This window comes from Lithobates pipiens, unplaced genomic scaffold (assembly GCF_037356315.1).
Source record: "Lithobates pipiens isolate NorthernLeopardFrog02 unplaced genomic scaffold, aLitPip1_a1.2 Scaffold_19, whole genome shotgun sequence".
Taxonomy (NCBI): Eukaryota; Metazoa; Chordata; class Amphibia; order Anura; family Ranidae; genus Lithobates; species Lithobates pipiens.
In genome coordinates, this window is record NW_027507764.1 from 130,519,684 (window position 1) to 130,544,626 (window position 24,943).

The 24,943-nt window shown below is 43.6% G+C and overlaps 1 protein-coding gene and 1 non-coding gene across 10 annotated transcripts in view; one reads left to right on the forward strand and one right to left on the reverse strand.

Annotated features, from left to right (window-relative positions):
- The window catches only part of HDAC9 (histone deacetylase 9), an 880,403-nt gene that overhangs the window by 699,144 nt on the left and 156,316 nt on the right, over positions 1-24,943 (reverse strand). For 7 of the 9 annotated variants that reach the window (XM_077491260.1, XM_077491259.1, XM_077491262.1 and 4 more), the window contains exon 3: positions 13,323-13,361. The exons of the other annotated variants lie outside the window; for them this stretch is intronic. In XM_077491260.1, coding sequence (XP_077347386.1) covers positions 13,323-13,361 — 39 coding nt within the window. The remainder of the gene's footprint in view (positions 1-13,322; positions 13,362-24,943) is intronic. 9 annotated transcript variants of the gene reach the window in all.
- On the forward strand, positions 4,129-4,255 carry LOC143999865 (U4atac minor spliceosomal RNA). Its single transcript, XR_013278182.1, has one exon. It is a non-coding gene; the product is annotated as a U4atac minor spliceosomal RNA (small nuclear RNA).

The window sequence follows — 24,943 nt, forward strand, 5'->3', positions numbered from 1 at the left end:
TAGGGTGCTGTGCTATTCAGTATAGATTGCATCACTAAACTGTTAATAAGCTTCAGCAAGTGATAACCAGTACTTTCAAAGCTTGACTTTAGCCAAATCTTTTCTTGTTTAATTTGAAGATAGAATAGAGAGAGAAGGTTTGAATGCTAAACCCACCATTTTTCTTCCTTCCCATCATGCCTAGTAACCTGCACCCTCAGGAGGAATGTCAGCTCTCCCTGACCCTGGGGGTCACCATCAGACCCTTAGAGATCAGGAGATTGTTACATGTATGTTAGTAAGGTGCAATTTTTGGATCCTTTGATATGGTAAAAAGGATAGCATCTAATATATATTATACAATCTCTGAAACAGTGCTATGTAAAATTCACCTAGAGGTCAAGATGTGTTGCACATGAGCTAAATCTTTACTCTGCACTACCTTTAAAAAGAAGCAGGACAGAGGTAAATGTAAGGGTCAGTATTGTCTTGATGGGCTTTTTAGAACTTCTTCTCTTCCCATACAAGTTTATGGGAATGTACTAATAACTTGTAACCAGTCAACTGTACATAAAATTAAATCTGAATGATGTCAAAAGGATACATTAGTTCATCGAAGGCTGTTGCAAATGACCCCAAAACTTAGTAGATATGGGCATTTATAAACACAATGGAGCAATGCGACTTTCCAAGCACTTACCCTACATTCACACATATGTGCTTTTTAGTGTGTTTTGCAGTTTTCAGAAATGCACTACAGTCCATTTAACATGGTTTCCTATGGTACTAGTTCACATCTGTGTGTTTTGCAGCATTGCGTTTTTTGGAAAGGATCGGGGACTTTTTTTCCTACTGCAGTTTGCATTTTGTATGTAATAGACTTCAATAGAGCTGCACCAGAAATGCAAGTGATGCGATTTTTGATGTGTTTTGCGGTTCTTATTTTACCAATGCATATAGCTGGTTGCTAAGCAGGAGGACAAGAAGCAAACAAAGAGTCATCAGCTGTCAGCGGGGTTCCCCAATGAAAGCTGAATGTAAAAAAAAAAAGAAAGAAGAAACAGTGTGGGGTTCTCCCCAGGCCCATACCAGGCACCTCAGTATGAATTTTGAGGGGACCCTTCCCCTCCTGCTAACATTGAAAAAAAATGGTGTGGGGTCCCCCAAAATCTAAACCAGACCCTTATCTGAGCATGCTGCCTGGCAGGTCAGGAAAGGGAGGGGAAGAGTGAGTCAAACCTGACCCCTTTTTAGTTGATAGTAGGCAAAGAAAAAGGTTTGGTTAAATTTGGGCTATGAATATGCTGATTGTCCTTAAACTTTCTGAAGCTTAACAATTCATATAGTGAACACTAGCAATGCCAAACTGAAGCTACTCTAACCTTGCTGACTGTTTTTGTTTTTTTTAGCTCCTTTTTGAAACACCTGTTAGGCCCCTTTCACACATGCGGACCTTATGTCCGTATTTCATCCATGAGTTTGTGGATGAAATACGGACATACATGCATTCCTATGGGATAGCGGGTGTCTTTTATGAACATCCGCAGACACCCGATATTGTCTGTCTCCGCAATGGTCCGATTCTGCAGATGGAGGAAAATCCTATTTTTCTATCCATCTGCAGAGCGGATCGGATGGACACAGACAGACGGTCTGTGTTAATCCGATCCCCCATAGAGGAGAGCGGAGATCTGACAGGGCGGTCCCTGCACAGGACCACCCTGTCCTCCGACAGCTCAGCGGGGATAAACGGAGCAATCGGATCATCAACGGCAGACCATTACGGATCTGTTTCCTGTGTGAAAGGGGCCTTACACATGATAGGCTTCAGACTAGTAATTGCAAGCTGATCCCTGTGTTGGCCTAAGAGCCATTCACACTAATGCTTTGTGGTAATGTGTGGCAATACACAATTCAAGCATTAGTGTGATGCAGGGCCATTCACTTACTCTGAATAGCACCCTAATGCATCTTGAGGACTATCATGTGTTGCTGTACAGAGCAAATGTGCACTGCCAAAAATGGAACATGCACCTTTTTTGTGCATTAGGCAACTCATAAAGGGGCTTTAACGTTTGCAATTGTGTAAATGGGCCTTGCATATCTCTATAACTGCGTATGCTTAGGCATTAGTGTTGCCAACTTATTAGCTTGAAGTTTACTGACACAGAACACAAAATTTATTGGCACAGCCAAGTTTTTACTGGCATTGCCAATGGTTACAAAATTACAGTTTTAAGTGCAAATTTCAGTATTTAAGCTGCAAACAAGTACAATATGCAATTAGCAATGTTATTTAACCACTTGCCTACCAGGCACTTTCAGCTCCTTCCTGCCCAAGCCATTTTTCAGTTTTCATCGTGGTCACACTTTGAATGACAATTGCGCGGTCACGTTACAGTGTACCCAAACAAATTTATAATTTTCTTCACGCAAATAGAGCTTTCTTTTGGTGGTATTTATTCACTGTTGGGTTTTTTATTTTTTACAAAAAAAATAATTTCTGTCAGTAAATTTTTAACTAAGTAATTTTTCGCCTTCACAGATGTGCGCTGATGAGGCGGAACCTATAGGTACTGATAGGCTGAACTGGTGGGCATTGATGAGGTGGCACTTATGGGCACTGATAAGGCAGCACTTACTGGCACTGATTAGGTGGCACTGATGAGGAGGCACTAATATGCCGCAATTATGGGCACTGACAGGTGGCACTGATATGTGGCACCAATGAGCATTGATTGACTGCAGTAATGGGCATTGATGGGCAGCACTGATAGGTGGCATTGATTGCCAGCATTGACTGGCTTCGCCAATGGGCACTGATTGGTGGCACTTTTGGACAGTGGTGGGCACTGATTGCTGCCACTGGTGGGCACTGATCGTTGGCATTGGTGGGCACTGTTTGTTTACACTTTTTTTACTATTGTAATCGGCTCCGATTACCGGCACTTCCTTGTTTACATGTGACCGGCTGTGATTGGACAAAGCCGATCACATGTTTAAAGAGCCAAGGACTCGGCTCTTTCCACAGAGCGAGGCGCGCTGTGTTGCTAGGACATGATCGTTGCACTGCGCTGGCCCATGGGAGCGCCTGTTCTGGGCCGGCGTCCCAGAATAAGAGCTGCACTGCTCCGCCGCCATATGACAGTGGGCGGGCAGCAAGCAGTTAAGGTAAATTTTAACCTCTTAGTGCCCATGTCTCCCAGCCCTTTAAGAGGTTTATGATGCAGGAAGGTGGGGCGGGGCTTAAGAACATCTGACAACCGTGATTGGCTATCACAGCGTTTACGTGATCCAAAACATGTTTGGTTAGATTATGATAACTTTGCCAGAAGCGAGCAGTGTGTGTACTCTTGGCACATGTGTATGGGCAGCAATTCACACAAATGTGCACCCCCCGCACTAAGGACCAGGCGCCAAGAGGCCACATATTTGTGTATGGCCGGCGCCAAGGGGTTAAGACAAAAAATACATATTTCTTATTTTATTTTCAATATAGTAAGTAAGCAGCCCAGGGACAGGACCCAGGAAGGAAATAAATTAGAATGGGCAGGCACACACACATGAAATTGACTATCACAGTGACACTGACAGCTGTGTACAGCAGCCCAGATCACCGACACACCACATCCCCCTCCTGAGGCACAGTGACAATCTCTCTCCACGTCAGGCGGTCCCTTCAGTCCACTGCAGTCTAAACAGCACTGACAGTCTGGCTCCCAGCTTGCCTGGCTCACAGGAGGCTCTGGCCACACCGCTTGGCTCCCTTGTACCATGACATCACACAACGCACTCAGATGCCACCTCTGCCAGACCTGCCCCCGGCTGGCTATCTGGAACAGTCACTTGGATGGTCTTGGCTGGCTCCGGACCGGAACTGCACATGCACAGTTCCGAGCCTGAGCGTTGCAGCCATATTTTTAACTGCCAACCTTTTTCTGCCACTGGGACTTACTGGCAGGGGAAGAGTGCCCATGTTTTGCTGGCTGCCAGTAAAAAATACTGACGGTTGGCAGCACTGCTAGGCATGCAAATACCTTTCCAAAAAAGTGATAGAGCATTCTGGGTATTGACCAAAATTTTTCTTCTCTGTCTAACTTAAATGCTGGGTAGATTTTACACCCACCTTCTGTGGCCAAGCTCTAATTAACCATCCTTTTCTTGGGGTTGAGCTGCTGGCTAATGAATGTTTAATGAGGCCAGTACTGCTAACACCACAAACAACACCAAAGCATCCCTAATATGTATATATTAGCAAGGTGCAATTTTTGGACCCTTTGACGTGGTAAAAGATAGCATCAAATATTGAAGCGCAGAAAAAAAATTACGTTAAGCATAATGTTTTCATGGGTTGACCTTGTGTTGTCATCAAGTTAAAGCTTTACACTGCACTCCACTCAAAAATAAGTGGGATTGAGGGGCTTTTCTCCCCAAGTATGTTTATGTGAATGTAATATTCAACTGCATCTATAATGAATTCTGAATGTTCTTAAAAGTATTTCAAATGATGCCAAATGCACACTATGTTGCTACTGACTCCAAAACTTTGTAGATATGGGCATTTCTAAACACAATAGAGCATGGTTCTTACAAAGTACTTGCAAAGCATTCAGGGAATTTCAATCCACTATAATAAAGCACCTAAACATGCTTCAGCTCTAGTTTGGGAATGGTTAACACTAATTTTACTGACAATGCTGTCTGCCACTTCAAACAAGCTGTTATCAGGTTGAGAAGGCTCTAACCAAGCTCCAACACTGAATAAAACTTACAGAATCCTACTAGGAGTATGTTTAAAGCCCCATTCACACTTGCAAATGGGACTGTTTGTGATTACCCACAGGAGACTCAGCTGGAATCCTTGTGAAAAGATGCAGACAGGAAGCCCCATGTGAAGCAATGGGGGAGCCTGACTGTTGAGTGCACTGCCGAAATGACTGAGAAATCTTATTTTTAAAGCCATGCGTACACCCTGTGTGCACTATTGTGGCATTTTTATTTACCTGTGAGGCAATGGTGCAGCTGGCTGCAGGATCAGAATGCAGGTATTCTGGGCATACAACCCTGAGCACTAGAAGGGTTGGACACTAAACCTATGCCTAACAGGGTGCATCAAAGCCCTTGGATTGGACACACAGGGGATTGATACCCAAAGTGTATGTGGCTAAAGCGTGTTGAGAAGATACTTCCAGGAATGTCAATCTCTAGCCCCTGTGCTCCATAGTTCCTTACAATGACCCTCACCAAACTAACCTACAGGATGACTGCCCTTTGATTGTTGGCTTCTCAGTGGACTTCAGAGGAACATTTCTGTTTGTTGGTGAGGGCAGCAGGAGAGGAAAAAACATATTATTTTCTCTTGTATGCACAGCGTTTTACCTTTTTCCTGGCAGGGCTGCTTAACTTCAAGAAAGCTGCTTTGTAGAGAAATCTTTTGGAATACCCAAGAAATATGAGGCTAGCAGGTAGTTCAAACCTGCAAATTGTCACTTTTCAGGTGAAATTACCCTTTAATAAAATATAAAGCATTCAATGGCTTAAAACCACTGACTGTAAAAGTATGCAAATAGTAGCAACTAGATAGTAGCAAATAGATACAACCGTGAGAATTATTGTTATGTAGCCCTTGAAAAAAAATCAGTCAGGCTAAGAAACTGTATAAGAAACCGTATGGCTTTCTTCCAATGTTGGGGCTCATTTTAAATCATTTAAGTCTCACAGTAAATCATTTTTCAGATGGGCTGCAGGTGCTTACAGGTGTTGTTTCTAAGTTAGCTAGTTTAGCAGGCTGCCTAGAGAGAAAGGGGTTAATTCAATCTTGGCATTTTTCTGGGCTCTTCCCTCCCCTTCTGTTGTCAATACAAATGTTTGGGGCTCTCTTGTTGTGGTCTGGATGGAAAATAAGACCATAGGCAGGGAGAAGATGTGGCCCTCAGCAGGGCTGCTGTTAGAAATCATGGGGCCCCATACAGCCTACCTGGCGGGGCCCCCTTGACCCCGCCCACAACCCATCCTGGCTCCGCCCACAACCCCACCCCTTGTTTCCCATGCTGTCGGGGGGGGGGGGGGGTGTCTGGAGGCAGGAGCTGGAACATGTAACATTTATAGCGCCCCACCATTCATAACTGCATCTGAATGGGAGAGATGTCAGTGTTTTGACATCTGTGCCCTTTCAGTTTGTGTCTTCATACACCACCGACTTGTGTCCATTTACATCAGGCTACCTCTGATCTGTCACATTTAGGTCTGGAAAAATAGAAAAGGATATTCTTTTCCAATATTGTTTTTTTTTTTTCCTACCTGAATGGACACGGAGGAAGGTGGATCTAAATGCACACAAGTTAGTTCATACCTGTAAACCTACATGGAGCTTTCAATCAGGTCTGCATGAAAAAGGACCTAATTGCAAAACTTGGGTGAAAGGTTATCAAAGGGGAGTGGTTTGGGGGGTGGTAAAAATGCAGCTTGGCTGTGTGTTTTTACTGCCCCTTCCCCCCCACCACATATGTAAAAGTAGCATCTCACTATGTGCTCATTATGTATGGCTCTGTCAGTGTAACATGACTGTGTGGTGCTGACTTTGTTATGGCTGTGCTGAGTTATAGTCTGTAGCACACAGTACAGCCATATATCAGGAAAGTCAGCACCACACAGTCATGTTACACTGACAGAGCCATACATCACCTGTTGTGCCCTGATCATCATAATGATAATAACCATGGGGACTGCACATTCTACAATAGTGTGACCTGTCAGTGTGTGTGTGTGTGCAGGGGACTGCTTGCCTGTGTACTACTGCAGTGGTCCAGATTACTCCTGCTGCTCTGTCTGTCTCAGCCACCTCAGTGATAAGTCCCTCAAGCTGCAGCTCTTACTGAATGAAGGGAGCTGTATAACAGTAATATCCATCCGCCGGAGAGGCATGCAGTAAGCAAGAAGAACTTTAGTTTGTGCAGGTATACTGAGAACAGCATGCAATTGTATCCCTGAACCCAAAAATGGAAAAAAAGTCCCTCTTCTGCTTTCACCTCCTGGGCCCCTCTGGTAACCTGATGGGGCCCAGGAAATGAATATATATTCCTTATATAAAAATGTGAAAAATGGACCCTCGCGCTATTAAGTGCTCAAACGTGCAAAAATGACTAAATACGTGTCAAAAAATGGAAAAGTAAAAATTATAGCAATACAAAATCCACAGTGAAAGTGATACAAAAGTGCAAGTGTTGCTAAAAAATGCAGCGGGACAAAATAGTTAACACCAACTATCACATAAGAATAAACAAAGTAAAAAGTCCTGCGCAAATGGTGCCACTAAAAAAATAAATGTATAAAGAAATATAAATGTATAAAAAAATATAATATATAAAGTCAATAAATCAAGGTGTACACACCGATGTGTGAAAACAGTGAAAAATAGGAGAAAAGGCGGGACCAGCTGTTCAAAAATAGATAAATCCAGGCTCTCAGAACTCTCACCTCAAAGATGGAATAATCAGGCAAAGTAAAATAACCCCAGAAGATTCTCCTTAATATTTCTCTATGTAATATCCAAGGAATAATAGATGAAGCCTGTAGTATATCCTTCTGCCACTAGAGGGCCATTTCCAATACTTGAATACAACACTGCAGCTTGTAATTCCGTGGTATAGAGCTTGAAAAAAACACAGAGGAGAGGGGGAGAGGGAGAAAGAGAGGGGGACTCCAATAGTGTAGTAGTTGAATGAATGGACAAATTTATTAAAGCATAAAAAATGGACTCTCACATAAGCAAAAAAAAGGGTAACACAGAGCAGATAAAAATGAAGACCTGGCGTTTTTAGCCAGTCTTACGCTGTTTCCGGTTGTCCTACGGCCACTCCCTACGCGTTACGTCACGTCATGTGACTTCTTCAATGGGGAATTGAAGAAGTCACATGACGTGACGTAACGCGTAGGGAGTGGCCGTAGGACAACCGGAAACAGCGTAAGACTGGCTGAAAACGCCAGGTCTTCATTTTTATCTGCTCTGTGTTACCCTTTTTTTTGCTTATGTGAGAGTCCATTTTTTATGCTTTAATAAATTTGTCCATTCATTCAACTACTACACTATTGGAGTCCCCCTCTCTTTCTCCCTCTCCCCCTCTCCTCTGTGTTTTTTTCAAGCTCTATACCACGGAATTACAAGCTGCAGTGTTGTATTCAAGTATTGGAAATGGCCCTCTAGTGGCAGAAGGATATACTACAGGCTTCATCTATTATTCCTTGGTTATTACATAGAGAAATATTAAGGAGAATCTTCTGGGGTTATTTTACTTTGCCTGATTATTCCATCTTTGAGGTGAGAGTTCTGAGAGCCTGGATTTATCTATTTTTGAACAGCTGGTCCCGCCTTTTCTCCTATTTTTCACTGTTTTCACACATCGGTGTGTACACCTTGATTTATTGACTTTATATATTATATTTTTTTTATACATTTATATTTCTTTATACATTTATTTTTTAGTGGCACCATTTGCGCAGGACTTTTTACTTTGTATATTCCTTATATACCTTAGTAATCAAGTGGGTGCGGGTTAATATAGTTATTTAGCTTCTTTTTTTTTTCCGCTAGAGGTTAAAAGCTGCTTGGGCCCCCCTGCTGGCCAGGTACAACAGGGCTGGTTGTACTACCCTATCAGTGGCCCTGGCCCTCAGGGAGAACACCTTTGTTAGGACTCTGCTATATCACAGACTTAAACTGTTACTAAACCCACAACAGTAAAATCTTGCATGCTTGTTACACTCACTGTGGAACTTAAAGTGGTTGTAAACCCTTACAAACCACTTTGACCTACAGGTAAGCCTAGATTAAGGCTTACCTGTAGGTCCAAGCAATATATCCTAAACCTATATGGTTTAGGAGATATTTGCCCGAAAACGGGCACCGCTGTCTACGGCGCATGCGCCGTAGACAGCGGCGCGCAGGCGCGGCATTTCCAAGAATGGAGCTGCCGCGCGTGTCGACTCCCGTGCGCATGCGCGGGAGTGACGTCATCGCGGCTTCACCGAATGACAGCGGCGGAGCTGCGAGACGCCACCAGCAAGATGGATGCGGCGGACTACAGGGGACAGCAGCGACTTCGCTGGCTCCTGTGTCAGGTAAGTGACACATAATGGGCTACTATGCGATGCATAGTAGTCCATTATGCTTTGCCTTTGCAGGGAATGAAAGAGGAAGTAAACTCATCAGGGTTTACTTCCTCTTTAAGGGGTTAATCCTCTGCATTGTGTTAAAAGGCTATTTGATCCTGTATGGACAGATCCTCGCCCTCCTGCGGGGTCTCTCTTGGCAAGGCCAGATAAGACACAGTGAGGGTAGTACTGCTGCACATGCTCAGTTTGGTCTCTATTGCTGGAGAAAAAATATCTCCTATTTGAACTGAGCTTTTCAGGTTCCATGATATTGACATCGCACATGTGGGTGTGTATTCAGATCCTAAATGACAGCTCAGTCCCTCCCTCCCTCCTCCTCCATGGCCGGTAACTAAAAAAGAGCACACTGGGTGGCATGTCACATCTTGGATGATCCGCCTCCCATAACAGCATGAGGACACAGGCTCCAGTGGAAATCTCCTCCTACTTAAACTCTCAGCACTCCCTGCAGTTTATCACGTGACTGTGGTATACAGATCAGCCAAAAAGGTATATAGTGGCAGTATTTTAATGTAAAAAGAAGTTTTAGAAGCTGTGGGCACGGGGGGGGGGGGGGGGGGGCGGACTATTTTCATATTACTGGGTTTAGTAACACTTTAAGAACTCTTGCATACTCTTGCAACTCGTACATACTGGACAGCCTGCTGTCAGATAGTTTTTGAAGAAATGTTACTGAATGTGCAATATACAATTGGACTGTATCTGCCAGTATGTTTGAGAAAAGCTATATCAACTGTTTCATGCCTGGTCTGAAGTTATTTAAAATGGTGCATGGAGGTACATAGCATATCGAAAGAATAGGGTCTGTAAAGCACATATGGGGGTGAAAAGAAGAAGGAATGGAAGGCCATCACAAAGGGTTAACTCTGCGGAGGAGTTGGCAGAGTGTAGTTGTTACTGGTAACCCTGAATTGATGGGAATGTAATAGCAGCCAGAAAGACAGGAGTGGTACCAGGCATGGGTGACAGGTCCTCCGGTAACGAAGGGGGTCGGTGCTCTGTTTCCCTACCTAGCAGTCAGTTCCATGAAAGCAATCAGGACCGAAGCCACAGTACAGAGACCCCATAAACCTATCTGTATGGTACAGGATAGCTGAAGAAGGTAATCAAGTGCACACATGAGATCAACGCTCAGTGTACAGTGGGATCATATTCTGTCTCTGGGAGTGAGGTGGCAGAGGAAAACTGGACTGATGGAGCGGGACACAAGCTTAGCGGTTCCCCTCTTTAAATGCGACATTCAGACGATAAGTTGTGCAATAAACATGGATGGCATGTTTTACAGTAGGACTCTGCATGTGGTTACACAGCTGAGCAAGGTGTACGGCTCACTTCTAATCTTAATGCTAATATTCACATGACCACTGCCCTGCCTTTTTCAGGCATTAGTGAGCTTGTACAGAAAGGAAGTACCCCCACTCACATGTTTACTCTAAAAGCCCACACCACCATGACATTCATTTGAACTGCCTACAGTCAGTACTACCCATAAAAAAATTACATCAAGAGCCATTTAACTGTAGCATTTGCGGCATCTGTGTACTCTGTATGGCCTCTGTTTGCCTTTGCGGTTGGGGGGGGGGGGGGTAAAACACATCTCTACCCCATGTTTTTACAGCTCCCTAACTAGGTGTAAACTAATCCTTAGTGAGAAAGTAGAGCAATTTCATCTTCAAACTGCAATCAACACTCCCAAACTACCATGTTGTTAAAGGTGAGGTTTAGCCGTCATTTTATGATTTGTGGTGGGAGATATGCAAATAATCCCTTGTACCTCATATGTACAGAGGGATTATAGCCATCAAAAAGAGTCTTTGGCACTATGTATGATTATTTAAAGCAACTCGTCTTCCTAAAAAGAGATCCTTGAAAAGTAGCAGTTCACTAACTGTTAAATTACAGTATATCTGAAAGTCACAGAAAAGTTTTCCAACAGATGAGAACTCTTCCAATGGGAACACCTGTTACAGTGACAACTGTCAAATGGTGTATTTCCCTCACTTAATGAGTCCAACACAATCTCCAATTGGACGACTTGGAGAGACGCAGTAATGTCAATCTTGTCCAATCAGAGGACACAGGACCCAGATGCTAGTGGACATCTCCATGGAAGCTGAAAATAACTGTTACTACAGTGATTTCCAGTGTCCATGGGGATTCCACAGGTATGGTACATACATACATACATACAGTATCTCACAAAAGTGAGCACATCCCTCACATTTTTGTGAATATGTTATATCTCTTCATGTGACAACACTGAAGAAATTACATCTTGCTACAATGTAAAGTGTAAACAGTGTAAATTTGCTGCCCCCTCAAAATACCTCAACACAGCCATTAATGTCTAAGCCGCCAGCAACAAAAGTGAGTACACCTCTAAGTGAAAATATCCAAATTGGGTCCAATTAGCTATTTTCCTTCCCTGGTGTCATGTGCCCCGTTATTGTTACAAGGTCTCAGGTATTAATGGGGAGCAGGTGTGTTCAATTTGGTGTTATCGCTCTCATTCTCTCATAGTGGTCACTGAAAGTTCAACATGCCACCTCATGGCAAAGAACTCCCTAAGGATCTGAAAAAAGAATTGTTTCTCTACATAAAGATGGCCTAGGCTATAATAAGATTTGCAAGACCCTGAAACTGAGCTGCAGCATGGTGGCCAAGACCATACAACAGTTTAACAGGACAGATTCCACTCAGAACATGCCTCACCATGGTCGACCAAAGAAGTTGAGTACAGGTGCTAAACATCATATCCAGAAGTTGTCTTTGGGAAATAGACATATGAGTGCTGCCAGCATTGCTGCAGAGGTTGAAGGGGTGGGGGGGTCAGCCTGTCAGTGCTCAGACCATACGCCACACACTGCATCAAATTGATCTGCATTGCTGTCGTCCCAACAGGAAGCCTCTTCTAAAAAATGCACAAGAAAATCCACAAATAGTTTGCTGAAGACAAGCAGACTAAGGACATGGATTACTGGAACCATGTCCTGTGGTCTGGTGAGATCAAGATAAACTTAATTGGTTCAGATGGTGTCATTTTTGTGTGGCGGCAACCAGAGTACAAAGACAAGTGTGTCTTGTCTACAGTCAAGCACTGTGGTGGGAGTGTCATAGTCTGGGGCTGCATGAGAGCTGCCGGCACTGAGGAGCTAAAGTTCATTGAGGGAACCATGACTGCCGACATGTACTGTGACATACTGAAGCAGAGCATGATACCCTCCCTTTGGAGACTGGGCCACAGGGCAGTATTCCAACATGATAACAAACACTCCAAACACTCCCCCCAAGATGACCACTGCCTTGCTAAAGAACCTGAGGGTAGAGGTGATGGACTGGCCAAGCATGTCTCCAGACCTAAACCCTATTGAGCATCTGTGGGACATCCTCAAATTGAAGGTGGAGTAGTGCAAGGTCTCTAACATCTACCTGCTCTGTGATGTCTTCATGGAGGAGTGGAAGAGGACTCCAGTGGCAACCTGTGAAGCTCTGGTGAACTCCATGCCCAAGATGGTTAAGGTGGTGCTGGAAAATAATGGTGGCCACACAAAATATTGACACTTTGGGCCTAATTTGGACATTTTCACTTAGGGGTGTACTCGCTTTTGTTGCCAGCGCTTTAGACATTAATGGCTGCGTGTTGAGTTATTTTGAGGGGACAGCAAATTTTCACTCTTATACAAGCTGTACACTCACTACTTTACATTGTAGCAAAGTGTAATTTCTTCAGTGTTGTCACATGAAAAGATAGAATAAAATATTTACAAAAATGTGAGGGATGTACTCACTTTTGTGAGATACTGTACATTGGTCCAAGCTGGACAATTGTAACTTCATAAAAATTGCCAAACTTAAACTTCAGCTTTAACTATACATGGTTGCATTGGGATTCAGTTCTGACAAAAGAGCTGAGAACTGCCCAATCTTGTAACACCTGCTGATTTCCAACCCTAATTAGATCCAGGATCTTGCAGAATGCATAACGATAAATTCCCAAGCTTGATGAAAGTAGAATCTTTAGCTGAATTTTTATTGCCTATTTACAAACCAACAGATTCATTTAAATGATATGCCAATTTAATGATTTGCTTGTAAAATTCTGTGTGTGTTCAGTGATAGATATCCATACAACCATAGGACATAACAATGCTGAATAATAAACCTGTACTCACTTATGTCTTCTTCAAGAAACGTATGTACCAGCACTTTCCCTGCAAACACATAACATCATAGTCATTTTAATGCGGACTCCGTACATCACACAACAGTGTATGACATGAAGCAGACCATTAATAGTCTTAATGGACACGTAAAAGTATATAAAAAGAAACTTTACTTGAAAGAAATGCTAACAACATCCTCAAAGGTTTATGTAAAATTTTCCACAAGTGCCTGGGAAATTAAACATCTGACATCTATGAGAGTTTACTGTTACTCCAAGGTTAAAGTAGACTTAAAGACCAATTTCGCAAGAAATTATATTTCTGTCTTTGCTATAAATTGGCGGGCCGGTCAGCCTACTTGCTTTATAGGGCTCATGCACATGAGCATGAAAAATTAAGTGATTTTATCTGTTCTGCATGTTTTTTTTTTCTAGATGTGTATACGCTATATAGCTTTCTAAGGGACCATGCACACAGCTGCATAAAGATGAGTACAAGAAAGTATTTTACACAGCATGCATGTAAATGCTTATGATATTTACATGCGTACAGTGAAAATGCTCTATTGGCACTGCCTGCCTCCTAGCAACTGAAGAATGCTAGGCAGCATAATCTGCCTGCATCCTAGCAACACAAATACAATAGGTAGCATAAGTCACCTGCATCCTAGCAACAAAAGGACATTAGGTGGTAGAATTTGCCCATGTCCTAGCATCAAAAAGCCATTTATTCTATACACATGTAAACGTTGCTCAGAATTTACATGCATACAGCAGTAAAATAAGGCATTCCTGATGTACCTGTAGGCACTGTGAAACAATTCATCCACAAAGTTCTTTACAGAGATGCAGTCGTGGGACCTTTTCAGTGATTTTAGTGACTTGGCAGAATACCATACTTCTAATGTAAACACAGTACAAGCTGGATGACTGACACAAGCTACTGCTGTGAATGGAAGCAGAGTAAGCTAAAGCTGTAGAAAAGCAAATAATTAGACTACATTGAGTCTGTTGTAAACTTTGAGAATTAATTTCTCCACAGTTCCTGCATCTATCAAAGTCAGTGTATGCTTATTTTAAAACTTGTTTACTGTTTTCTAAGAAGATCTTAACTTTGAATGACAAACATATAGAATATTTAATTAGTTATGTTTATTAAAATATAATTGAATGTGTTTTAATAAAAAGCTGGCATGAGTATCTGAATCTGTCCTGACATTAGCCTTCTGTAATCCTCTACCCACCAGTAGTTAAACCGAAAAAAGGAGAACCAGTCCATTACATTGATCTGTTTTATACAGTGCTATCAGTCTAGCAGGGCAAATATTCTTACAATGTTACATAGTAGGTAAGGTAAAAAAAAAAGACAATAGTCCATCCAGTTCAACGTGTGTAGGTGCATATGTGTCAATGTCTATAATTATTTCAATTTAAAAAAATTTTTTTTCCTTATTTTACTTTTCTTTATTTTTTTTACACTGTTCTCTTAAAAAAAAATTGTTACTTTTATTCCTATTACAAGGAATGTAAACATTATTATTATTATTATTATACAGGATTTATATAGTGCCAACAATTTATGCAGCACTTTACAATATAAAAGGAGACAATACAGTTACAATCCAATAAAATACAAGAGGATTAAGAGGGCCCTGCTCAGAAGAGCGTACAATCTAATAGGGTGGGGCAGGTGGAACAAAAGGTTATAACTGTGGGGAATGAGCTGATGGAAGTGGTAGGACATTATTTGGAGACATGATAGGCTTCCCTGAAGAGATGAATTTTCAGGTATCGCCTGAAGGTAGCCAGAATAGGGGATAGCTGGACCAGTGGAGGTAGCGAGTTCCAGAGGATGGGAGAGGCTCTGGAGAAATCCTGTAGACAAACATGGGAGGAGGAGACGAGAGAGATTGAGAGTAGGAGGTCTTGAGAAGAGCGGAGGGGACTTTTGGGTGATATTTGGAGACAAGATTGGTGATGTAGTTCGGGGCAGAGTTCTGAATGGTTAGTGGTTAGTATTTTTAATTTAATTCGCTGGGTGATTGGGAGCCAGTGTAGGGATTGAAGGAAAGGGTTGGCAGACACTGACACTGGCAGACACTGAGCAGTTGGTAAGGTGAATAAGTCTGGCAGCAGCATTCATGATAGACTGAAGAGGGGATAGCCTATGGAGAGGTAGGCCAATGAGAAGGGATTTGCAATAGTCAAGGCAAGAGATGACGAGGGAATGAATGAGGAGCTTGGTGGTTTAATTTGTTAAAAAGGGGCGAATTTTAGAGATGTTATGGAGGTGAATTCTACAAACTTTTGACAGCGATTGAACTTGGGGCTGAAATGACATGTTAGAGTCTAGGATTACACCTAGTACCCTGGCGTGAGGGGAGGGCCTGATGGTTGCATTGTTGATTGTTAAGAAAGTGATGCGACATCTATGCTGATATGTCAGTTATGCCGCGTACACACGATCAAACAAGCGGGTGGAAAAGTCCGGCAAACTCAAGTCCGCCAAACAATCCCCCCGTGTGTAGCCTCCGGCATACTTTTTTGACCCGAAAGTATGGCGGACTTAGAATGTAGTTTTACACTCCAATCTTCCCGCCGGACTCGCATTTCGGCGGACAATCCGGCTGTGTGTATGCCAGTCCGCCGTACTTTTGAAATGAACGGACTTTTCCCGCCCGGAGAAAAGTCCGCTCATTTCGAGCGGGTCTCCAGGTAGGCGGGGCCCACGAAGGAGACGTCGCTGGCCCCGCCGCCTGGTATGGACTTAAAGGGGAACCCCCAACGCCGAAAAAAATCGGCGTGGGGGTCCCCCCAAAGTCCACAACAGACCTTTGTCCGAGCACGCTACCCGGCCGGCCAGGAAAGGAGGGGCGAGCGAGCGCCCCCCCCCCTCCTGAGCCGTACCAGGCCGCGTGCCCTCAACATGGGGGGTGCCTTGGGGAAGGGGGGCCACGCGGCCCCCCCACCCCAAAGCACCTTGTCCCCATGTTGATGAGGACAAGGGCCTCTTCCCAACAACCCTGACCGTTGGTTGTCGGGGTCTGCGGGCGGGGGGCTTATCGGAATCCGGGAGCCCCCTTTAATAAGGGGGCCCCCGGATACCGGCCCCCCAACCTATGTGAATGAGTATGGGGTACAATGTACCCCTACCCATTCATCTGTAAAATAAAGTACAAAAAAAAACACAACGCACAAGATAAAATAATTTATTGCACAGCTCCGGGGGTCTTCCATCTTCGGGGGTCTTCTCGCCGGACTCCTCCGCTATCTTCTTGTAGCTCTTTTACTAGCGGAGGAGCCCGGCATTCTTCTTCGTCGCCGCGGCCTCTTCTTCTGACTTCGGGGGTCTTGTCCCCCTCTTCGGTTCTTCTGCCGGGCCACCGCGCCTTCTTATAGCTCTTTTACAGGCGGTGGCCCGGTCTTCAGAAGAACCGGCCTCCCGCCGCTGTTACCGGTGCTCCCGCTTGATCGGGAGCACCGATTCGTGATCCGACACCTCCGGCTGCTGGGGAGGAACTGGAACAAAGCCGAAATCGGCTTCGTTCCAGTCTCCTCATCGTAAACACGGAAGCGACGTCATGACGTCACTTCCCGTTTACTCGGCTGCCAATGGCTGCCGGTTTTAAAAAAATCTCCGGTATTTAGAATCGCCGTTTTCGCCAATCTGAATACATTGAAGTGTAAAGGAGGGGTGGGGGGTCTTTTAGACCCCCGATCCCTCCATAAAGAGGACCTGTCACCACCTATTACTGTCACAAGGGATGTTTACATTCCTTGTGACAGCAATAAAAGTGATCAATTTATTTTTTATTTTTTTAAAAACAATTTAGTCATTTTAAAATAAATAAAAAAAAAATTTTTAAAGCGCCCACCGTCCCCGCGAGCTCGCGAAGCAAAGAAAACGCATACGGAAGTCGCGCCCGCGTATGTAAATGGTGTTCAAATCACACATGTGAGGTATCGCCGCGATCGTCAGAGCGAGAGCAATAATTCTAGCACTAGACCTCCTCTGTAACGCTAAACTGGTAACCGTAAAAAAAAATTAAAGCGTCGCCTATTGAGATTTTTAGGTACCGTACTTTGTCGTCAATCTACAAGTGCGCGCAATTATTAAGTGTGACATGTTTGGTATCTATTTACTCAGCGTAACATTATCTTTCACATTACGCAAAAAAATTGGGCTAATTTTACTGTTTTTTTTTTTAATGAAAGTGTCCCTTTTCCCAAAAAAATGTGTTTAAAACACCGCTGCGCAAATACCGTGTGACATAAAATATTGCAACAATCGCTGTTTTATTCTCTAGAGTCTCTGCTAAAAAAATATATATAATGTTTGGGGGTTCCAAGTAATTTTCTAGCAAAAAATACAGATTTTAACTTGTAAACACCAAATTCCAAAAATAGGCTTAGTCATGAAAGGGTTAAACCCCTTCTCCCCCAATCTCATTATGTGGCCCCGTGTCCTCGTACACTCCCTGAGACTGAATAGTTTTTTTCTTATGCTGGGATCACCATTGATGTATTTGTAGATCGCTATCAAGTCCCCTCTCAAGCGTCCCTTTTCCAGCGAGAAAACATTTATTATCGGTTTTGTTGCCCTTCTTTGGATTCTATCCAGCTCCAGCACATCCTTCCTGAGGAATGATGACCAGAACTGAACAGAGTACTCCAGATGAGACCAAACCAGAGTTTTATAAAGTTGCAGGATTATCGTTTCATCCCTGGAGTATATCCCCTTTTTTATGCATGCTAATATTCTGCCGACTTTGGTAGCTGCAGCTAGGCATTGCATGCTATTGCTCAATCTGTCATCTACTAGGACCCCCAGATCCCTCTCCATTCTTGATTCCCCCAGCGGTTGACCCCCTAGTTAGTAGTTTGCCTTTATGTTTTTTGCCTCCAAGTGCGTTACTTTACATTTCTCCACTTTTAGACCCCTTTCATCTGGGGCAGTGCAGACGTTAGCGGTAAAGCACTGCTAGCTTTAGCGCCGAGTTACCGCTGTTATAGGGGCACTTTGGCGCAGCTATCGAGGCACTTTTAACACCCCAGAAGGGATTAAAAAGGGGTTAAAAGCGCCCACATAGCACTGCTTTCAAAGCCCTTTTATAGCGATTTGAAAGTGGCGCCCATTCATTTCAATAGGCGGGGTGGTGGAGGATTGTCATATACACCGCTCCTGCACCGCCCCAAAGATGCTGCTTGCAGGACCTTTTTCCTGTCCTACAAGTGCACACAGGCTTTCACACTAGCACTGCAGAAGCGACAGTTTACAGGCGCTTTACAGGTGCTATTTTTAGCGCAATAAGAACACTTGTAAAGTGCCTCAGTGTGGTTACCATGTGGTTGCCCACTCCATTATTTTGTTCAGGTCATTCTATAAAATTTCCATATCCTGATGTGACGTCATTGCCCTGCTTATTTTTGTGTTGTCCGCAAAAACTGAGATTGAGCTATTTATCCCATGCTATATATCATTTATGAGAAAATTGAAAAGAATTGGTCCCAAGACAGAACCTTGCGGTTCCCCACTCACCACGCCAGACCAGTCTCAGTACATATTATTTATCACTACCCTTTGGGCACATCCCTGTAACCAGTTTTTTTTACCCAACACAAACTATATGGTCCATGCCTGTAGATTTCAGCTTGTAAATTAAGCGTTTATGGGAGACTGTATCAAATGCCTTTGCAAAATCCAGATACACTAAATCTACAGGCCTTCCCCTGTATAGATGGAAGCTCACTTCCTTGTAGAATGTTAACAGATTGGTCTGGCAAGAACAACCTTTCCTAAACCCATGTTGATTATTACTAGTGATTTTTTTTTTCCTCAGTAAATTTTTGGATATAGTCCCTTATCATCCCCTCCAATAATTTACCCACTATTAATGTTAGGCTTACTGGCATGTCGTTTCCAGGCATATGTCTCTGCCCTTTTTTAAATATTGGTACCAGATTGGCTTTTTCTCCAATCAGCTGGTATCATTCCAGTCAATATGCTGTCCACAAAGATTAGCAACTATGCTCTTGCTATAAGCCAACTGAGTTCTCTGAGGACTCTCGGATGTAAGCCATCCGATTTATTTGTATTAAGTTTATCTAGTTTTTCCTTGTCTCTGGCCTCTATTAACCACGAGGGAACTGTGTTGTGTCACTAACAGTACTGTCCCGGTCAATATGCTCCTCCTTTTCCTGCGCAAAAACTGAGGAGAAGAAGCCATTTAGTACTGTTGCCTTCTCTGTGTCATCTATAATCATCCTCCCTTCATCATCTTTTATGTAGGCAATGTGCTCTCTGGTTTTGCCTTTTTAATGTTAATATATAAAAAATTATTTCTTTGGATTTTTTTTACTCTTCTCTGTTATATGTCTCTTGTAATCATTTTTAGCTGCCCTGATTGCATTCTTACACTTCTTATTGCATTCCTTGTAATGTTGGAATGCCGACAGTGACCCAACCCCTTTAAATTGTTTAAAGGCCATTTTTTCTCTTTATTGAGGCTTTTTACATTATGGTTTAGCCACCCAGGTTTACCCTTCACTCTTCTATATTTATTGCCCAGTGGAATGCACTGTGTGATAGCTTTGTTTCATATGCTCTTAAAGCATTCCCATCTTTCTTCCATGTTCAATGTTTCCAGGACTTGGTCCCAATTGATGCCTTGTAGTATTGAACACATTTCAGAAAAATTGTCTTGTTTGAACCTTAGGCCTCATGTACACTGCTGCTGGTAAACTGACGTTTAGGAGCAGTTGGGTGTTTTTTTTTTTTCAGCCGCCCCTGAACTCTCCTCTATGTTATCTTATCAGCACATGTACACCGAGTCATTTCCAGGCAGTTGAGGTTAGAAGCATTTTTTTTAAAGCAAATGCCTGTACCACCTTGTAAACGCAGTAACCCACGTTTAAACTCTTTAGTTTATAGGCGTTTTTAATGGAGATACATTTCTGAACATTTACAATGTAAAAAACACTTCTAAATGCAAACGCGGCTAAACGTGGCATGTAAACATGGCACAATGGATGTTTTTAAATGTTGGTTACTAGCTGTAAAGTTCCATCATTCAGGAAAGGTTTTAAAACGTCCTGTATACATGAAGCCAAAGGGTTTTTGTACTCCTTTTTCTATGATTTACGCTAAATGTGATCATCCTGTGATTTCTAGATCCCAAGTTGTCCCATGTTGCCACATCTGAGATCAGACTTGGATCATTCACAATTAATAGATCTAGTAGAGCAATCTTTCTAGTTGGAGAATTCACCAATTGGGACATGAAGTTGTCCTGTAAGACATTCATGAAATGACAGGCCTTTTTAGAGTGAGCTGTCTCCTCTGCTCAGTCAATATCGGGATAATTGAAGTCCCCCATTATGATAACGTTTCCCTGTCTCACTGCCATTTCTAATTGTGATAGTAGGTCCAGCTTCTGCTTCAGTTGGGTGGCCTATAACATACCCCCACTATTAATTACCCATTTACTTTTCTATTGGAAGTTCTACCCACATTGATTCCACCTCCCCCTCATCCCATTCATAATAATAACAAATAAAATAATAATCCTCTTTACCACCCTTGCATCTTTTTTGACATATAGACACACCCCTCCCCCTCCTCTACCTTCCCCGTCCTTCCGATACAAGGAACACCCTAGATATTTTCCAGCCAATCATGTAAGCCAAGGATATGCAATTAGCGGACCTCCAGCTGTTTCAGAACTACAAGTCCCATGAGGCATAGCAAGACTCTGACAGCCACAAGCATGACACCCAGAGGCAGAGGCATGATGGGACTTGTAGTTTTGCAACAGCTGGAGGTCCGCTAATTGCATATCTCTGGTGTAAGCTGTCAAACCAAGTTTCAGTTATTCCCACAAAGTTTAAGCCCTCCTTGTGTAATAACAGCTCCAGTTCCTCAATTTTGTTAGCTAGGCTCCTATCATTTCTGTATACGCCTCTCAGTGTATGAGTGCATATTATTTTCTCCTTATGTTTCCTCTGGCTTCCTTTTTGAATTGTCCACGCATTCATCCAAGCTATTGCTTCCTCTGACCACCTTCCCCCCCCAATACCTAGTTTAAAAGCCCCTCCAACTTTTTGACCATCTTTCTTCCCAATAGAGCTGCCCCATCCCCATTAAGGTGCAGCCCGTCCTTACTAAAGAGCCGGTAACCAACTGAGAAGTCAGCCCAATTATCCAGGAGCCCAAACCCCTCTTTCCTACCTAAGTTTCTCAGCCACTTCTTCAGTTCCCTAAGCTCCTGCTGCCTCTCTGGTGTGGCTTGAGGTACAGGTAATATTTCTGAGAAAACCACCTTGGAGGTCCTTCTCCTCAATCTATTCCCTAAGTCCCTGAAATATTTTTTTAGGACTCTCCACCTTCCTCTCACTTTGTCATTGGTACCAACGTGTACCATGTCCGCTGGGTCCTCCCCAGCCTCGCCCAATAATATGTCCACCCGATCCGTGATGCGTCGAACCCAAGCACCCAGTAGAAAACATATCACGGTCTTTCTGAAAGATTGCCCTCTCTTTGATCCTAATAAATGAGTCTTCCACTACCAACACTTGTCTAGCCTTTCCTGTATCTCTGCCCCCCACCTTACCAAGGCTGTCACTCCTCTGGCAGCTAGGAAAGGGTGCCTGCACCAACAATCCCACCCCTGAGCTGATATCCCCAACATCATGTAACTTGGCATATTTGTTGAGGTGAACAAACTCAGGACTGGCCTCCTTAGCACTCTTCCCTCTCCCTCTCCTTCTAGATGTCACCCAGCTACTTACTTCTGGCTCCTGTGCCTCCATCTCTCCCACCTCCTCCTCACTGGCCCCTGCCAGTCACCCAGCTACCTACTTCTGGCTCCTGCTCCTCCATCTCTCCAACCTCCTCCTCACTGGCCCCTGCCAGCACCTGCTGGGTAATGTCCAAGCTCCTTTCCAGGTTGCTGATGCTTCCCTCCCTTCTTACAGAAGGGGAGAGAACAGTGATGACTTCATCAATGTTCTAGTACTCCTTCATTGCCCAGTCACAGACTTGGGTGGACTCCTGACCAGACACTGCTTCTTAAAGAGGAAGTAAAAACTGATGAGTTTACTTCCTCTTTCATTCCCTGCAAAGGCAAAGCATAATGGACTACTATGCATCGCATAGTAGCCCATTATGTGTCACTTACCTGACACAGGAGCCAGCGAAGTCGCCGCTGTCCCCTGTAGTCCGCCGCATCCATCTTGTTGGTGGGGTCTCGCAGCTCCGCCGCTGTCATTCGGCGAAGCCACGATGACGTCGCTCCCGCGCATGCGCACAGGAGCCGACACGCGTGGCAGCTCCGTCGCTGAGAATGCCGCGCTCAGTGCGCCTGCGCGCCGCTGTCTACGGCGCATGCGCCGTAGACAGCGGTGCCCGCTTTCGGGCAAATATCTCCTAAACCATATAGGTTTAGAAGATATTGCTTGGACCTACAGGTAAGCCTTAATCTAGGCTTACCTGTAGGTCAAAGTGGTTTGTAAGGGTTTACAACCACTTTAACTGCAGAGGCATCAGCTATGAAGGAAAGAATGTGCTGTCAAGGCAGCAATACATAGATCACAGTATTTTCTGAACAGATGTATAAATACAGTACCTTGGCATGTATTTTATTTTAACTTTTGTCTTAAAGAGGAGAGCCAGTTTAAAAAATAAAATAAAAAAAATCAGCAGCTGCAAACACTGTAGCTGCTGACTTTTTATAAGCAGACTTACCTGTCCAGGGTGCCCACGATGTCGGCCGCCCGAGGCTGACCTGTCCCTCGGCTCTTGGGTCCCGGCGCCACCATTTTAACTAAGGGAAACAGGCAGTGGAGCCTTGAGGCTTCACTGCCTGTTTCCTACTGCGCATGTGCGAGTAGCACAGCGCTTTGTGAATGGGGCGCGCTGTGTTCTGGGACACACAGTTCCCAGAACACACAGCGCCCCATTACCCAGAAGATGCCGCACGGAGGAGAGAAGACCAAAGATCACCGCGGAGGAGGAAGAGGCAGATTAGGACGATGTGCCTAGCAACAGGCATTTCTTGTAAGTTAAAAAAAATCTTTTTTTTTCTGATTTTTTTTTTCAAAATTTTAATGTATTTTTGTTTTTCAGGGTGGCCCTCCACTTTAAGTTCAGTCACTTTAAATCTAGTGTAGCATGTAAACATATGCAAAACTGAAACATACAAAAATGCATATCGTGCATGCAGTGAAATTCATTTTTAATGGCACACTAAACATGCCAAGCAAGAACTGAAATTTTGCACATGCAAGAGACAGTAAACACAGAAAATTGCACAGTTAAAAAATACACAACGCTTAAAGGGTGCATGAATTTCTTTGCAGCATTTGTTATATGTTGGACAGCCCACTGAAATTAATGTGCTATCTTATGTTCAAAGTGCGATAACTCACACCGCACTACAATAGTGTGAATAGGGCTCAAAGACCCAGTGATGATATTTTCCAGCAACAGTTTGTCGCTTCAAGGCATCACATGTTTTTAACTGAACTCCCCAATTATTTCTAACTCTATGTTATGACAAATCCAAATATGGCTTCACAATAGCCAAAGTATTTACACAGAACTGAGAATTTAGTTAGATTGTAATTACCGTATTTATCAGCGTATAACACGCACTTTTTCCCCCTTAAAATCGGGGGAAAGTCGTGGGTGCATATTATATGCCGATCCCCACTGTCTGTGAGCTGAAAATAGCGAGCAGCGCTGAAAAATAGCGAGCTGGGCGGGACTGCGAGCGTAGCCAAGCCGAGTACACAGTACAGTCGGCTCGGTCTTTTTCGGCAGCGCTCGCTCCAGAAACAGAAGGGAGGCGGGACTGCGAGCGGAGTCAAGCAGTCGGCTCGGTCTTTTTCGGCAAGAGCTCGGTATTTTTCGGTGGCGCTCGCTTGGTCTGTCTCGGTGGCGGGAAATTTAAACGTGGGCAAGGCTGCAAACGGCGCTGGGTAAGCTGCAAATGACACTGGCAAGCTGCAAATTACACTGGGCAAGGCTGCAAACGGCGCTGGGCAAGCTGCAAATGATGCTGGGCAAGCTGCAATTGACACTGATCATTCTGCAATGATGGACAAGGCTGCAGATGCACACTGATAAGGCTGCATTGATGGACATTTAAATGTAAGTTTTTTTTCCCTTAAACTTCCCTCCTAAAACCTTTTTCCTTACAATTTCCTACTAAACTTGGGGGGGGGGGGGGGGGCGTGTTATACGCCGATAAATACGGTAATATACAGTGCCTTGAAAAAGTATTAATACCCCTTGAAATATTTCACATTTTGTCATGTTACAACCAAAAACTTAAATGTATTTTATTGGGAATTTATTTGATTGACCAACACAAAGTGGCAAATAATTGTGAAGTGGAAGGAAAATGATAAATGGTTTTCAATTTTTTTTACAAATAAATATTTAAAAAGTGTAAGTATTCAGCCCCCCTTTACTCTGATACCCCTAATTAAAATCTAGCGGAACCAATTGCCTTCTGAAGTCACCTAATTAGCAAATAGAATCCACCTGTGTGTAATTTAATCTTAGTATAAACACAGCTGTTCAGTGAAGCCCTCAGAGGTTTGTTAGAGAACCTTAGTGAAAACAGCATC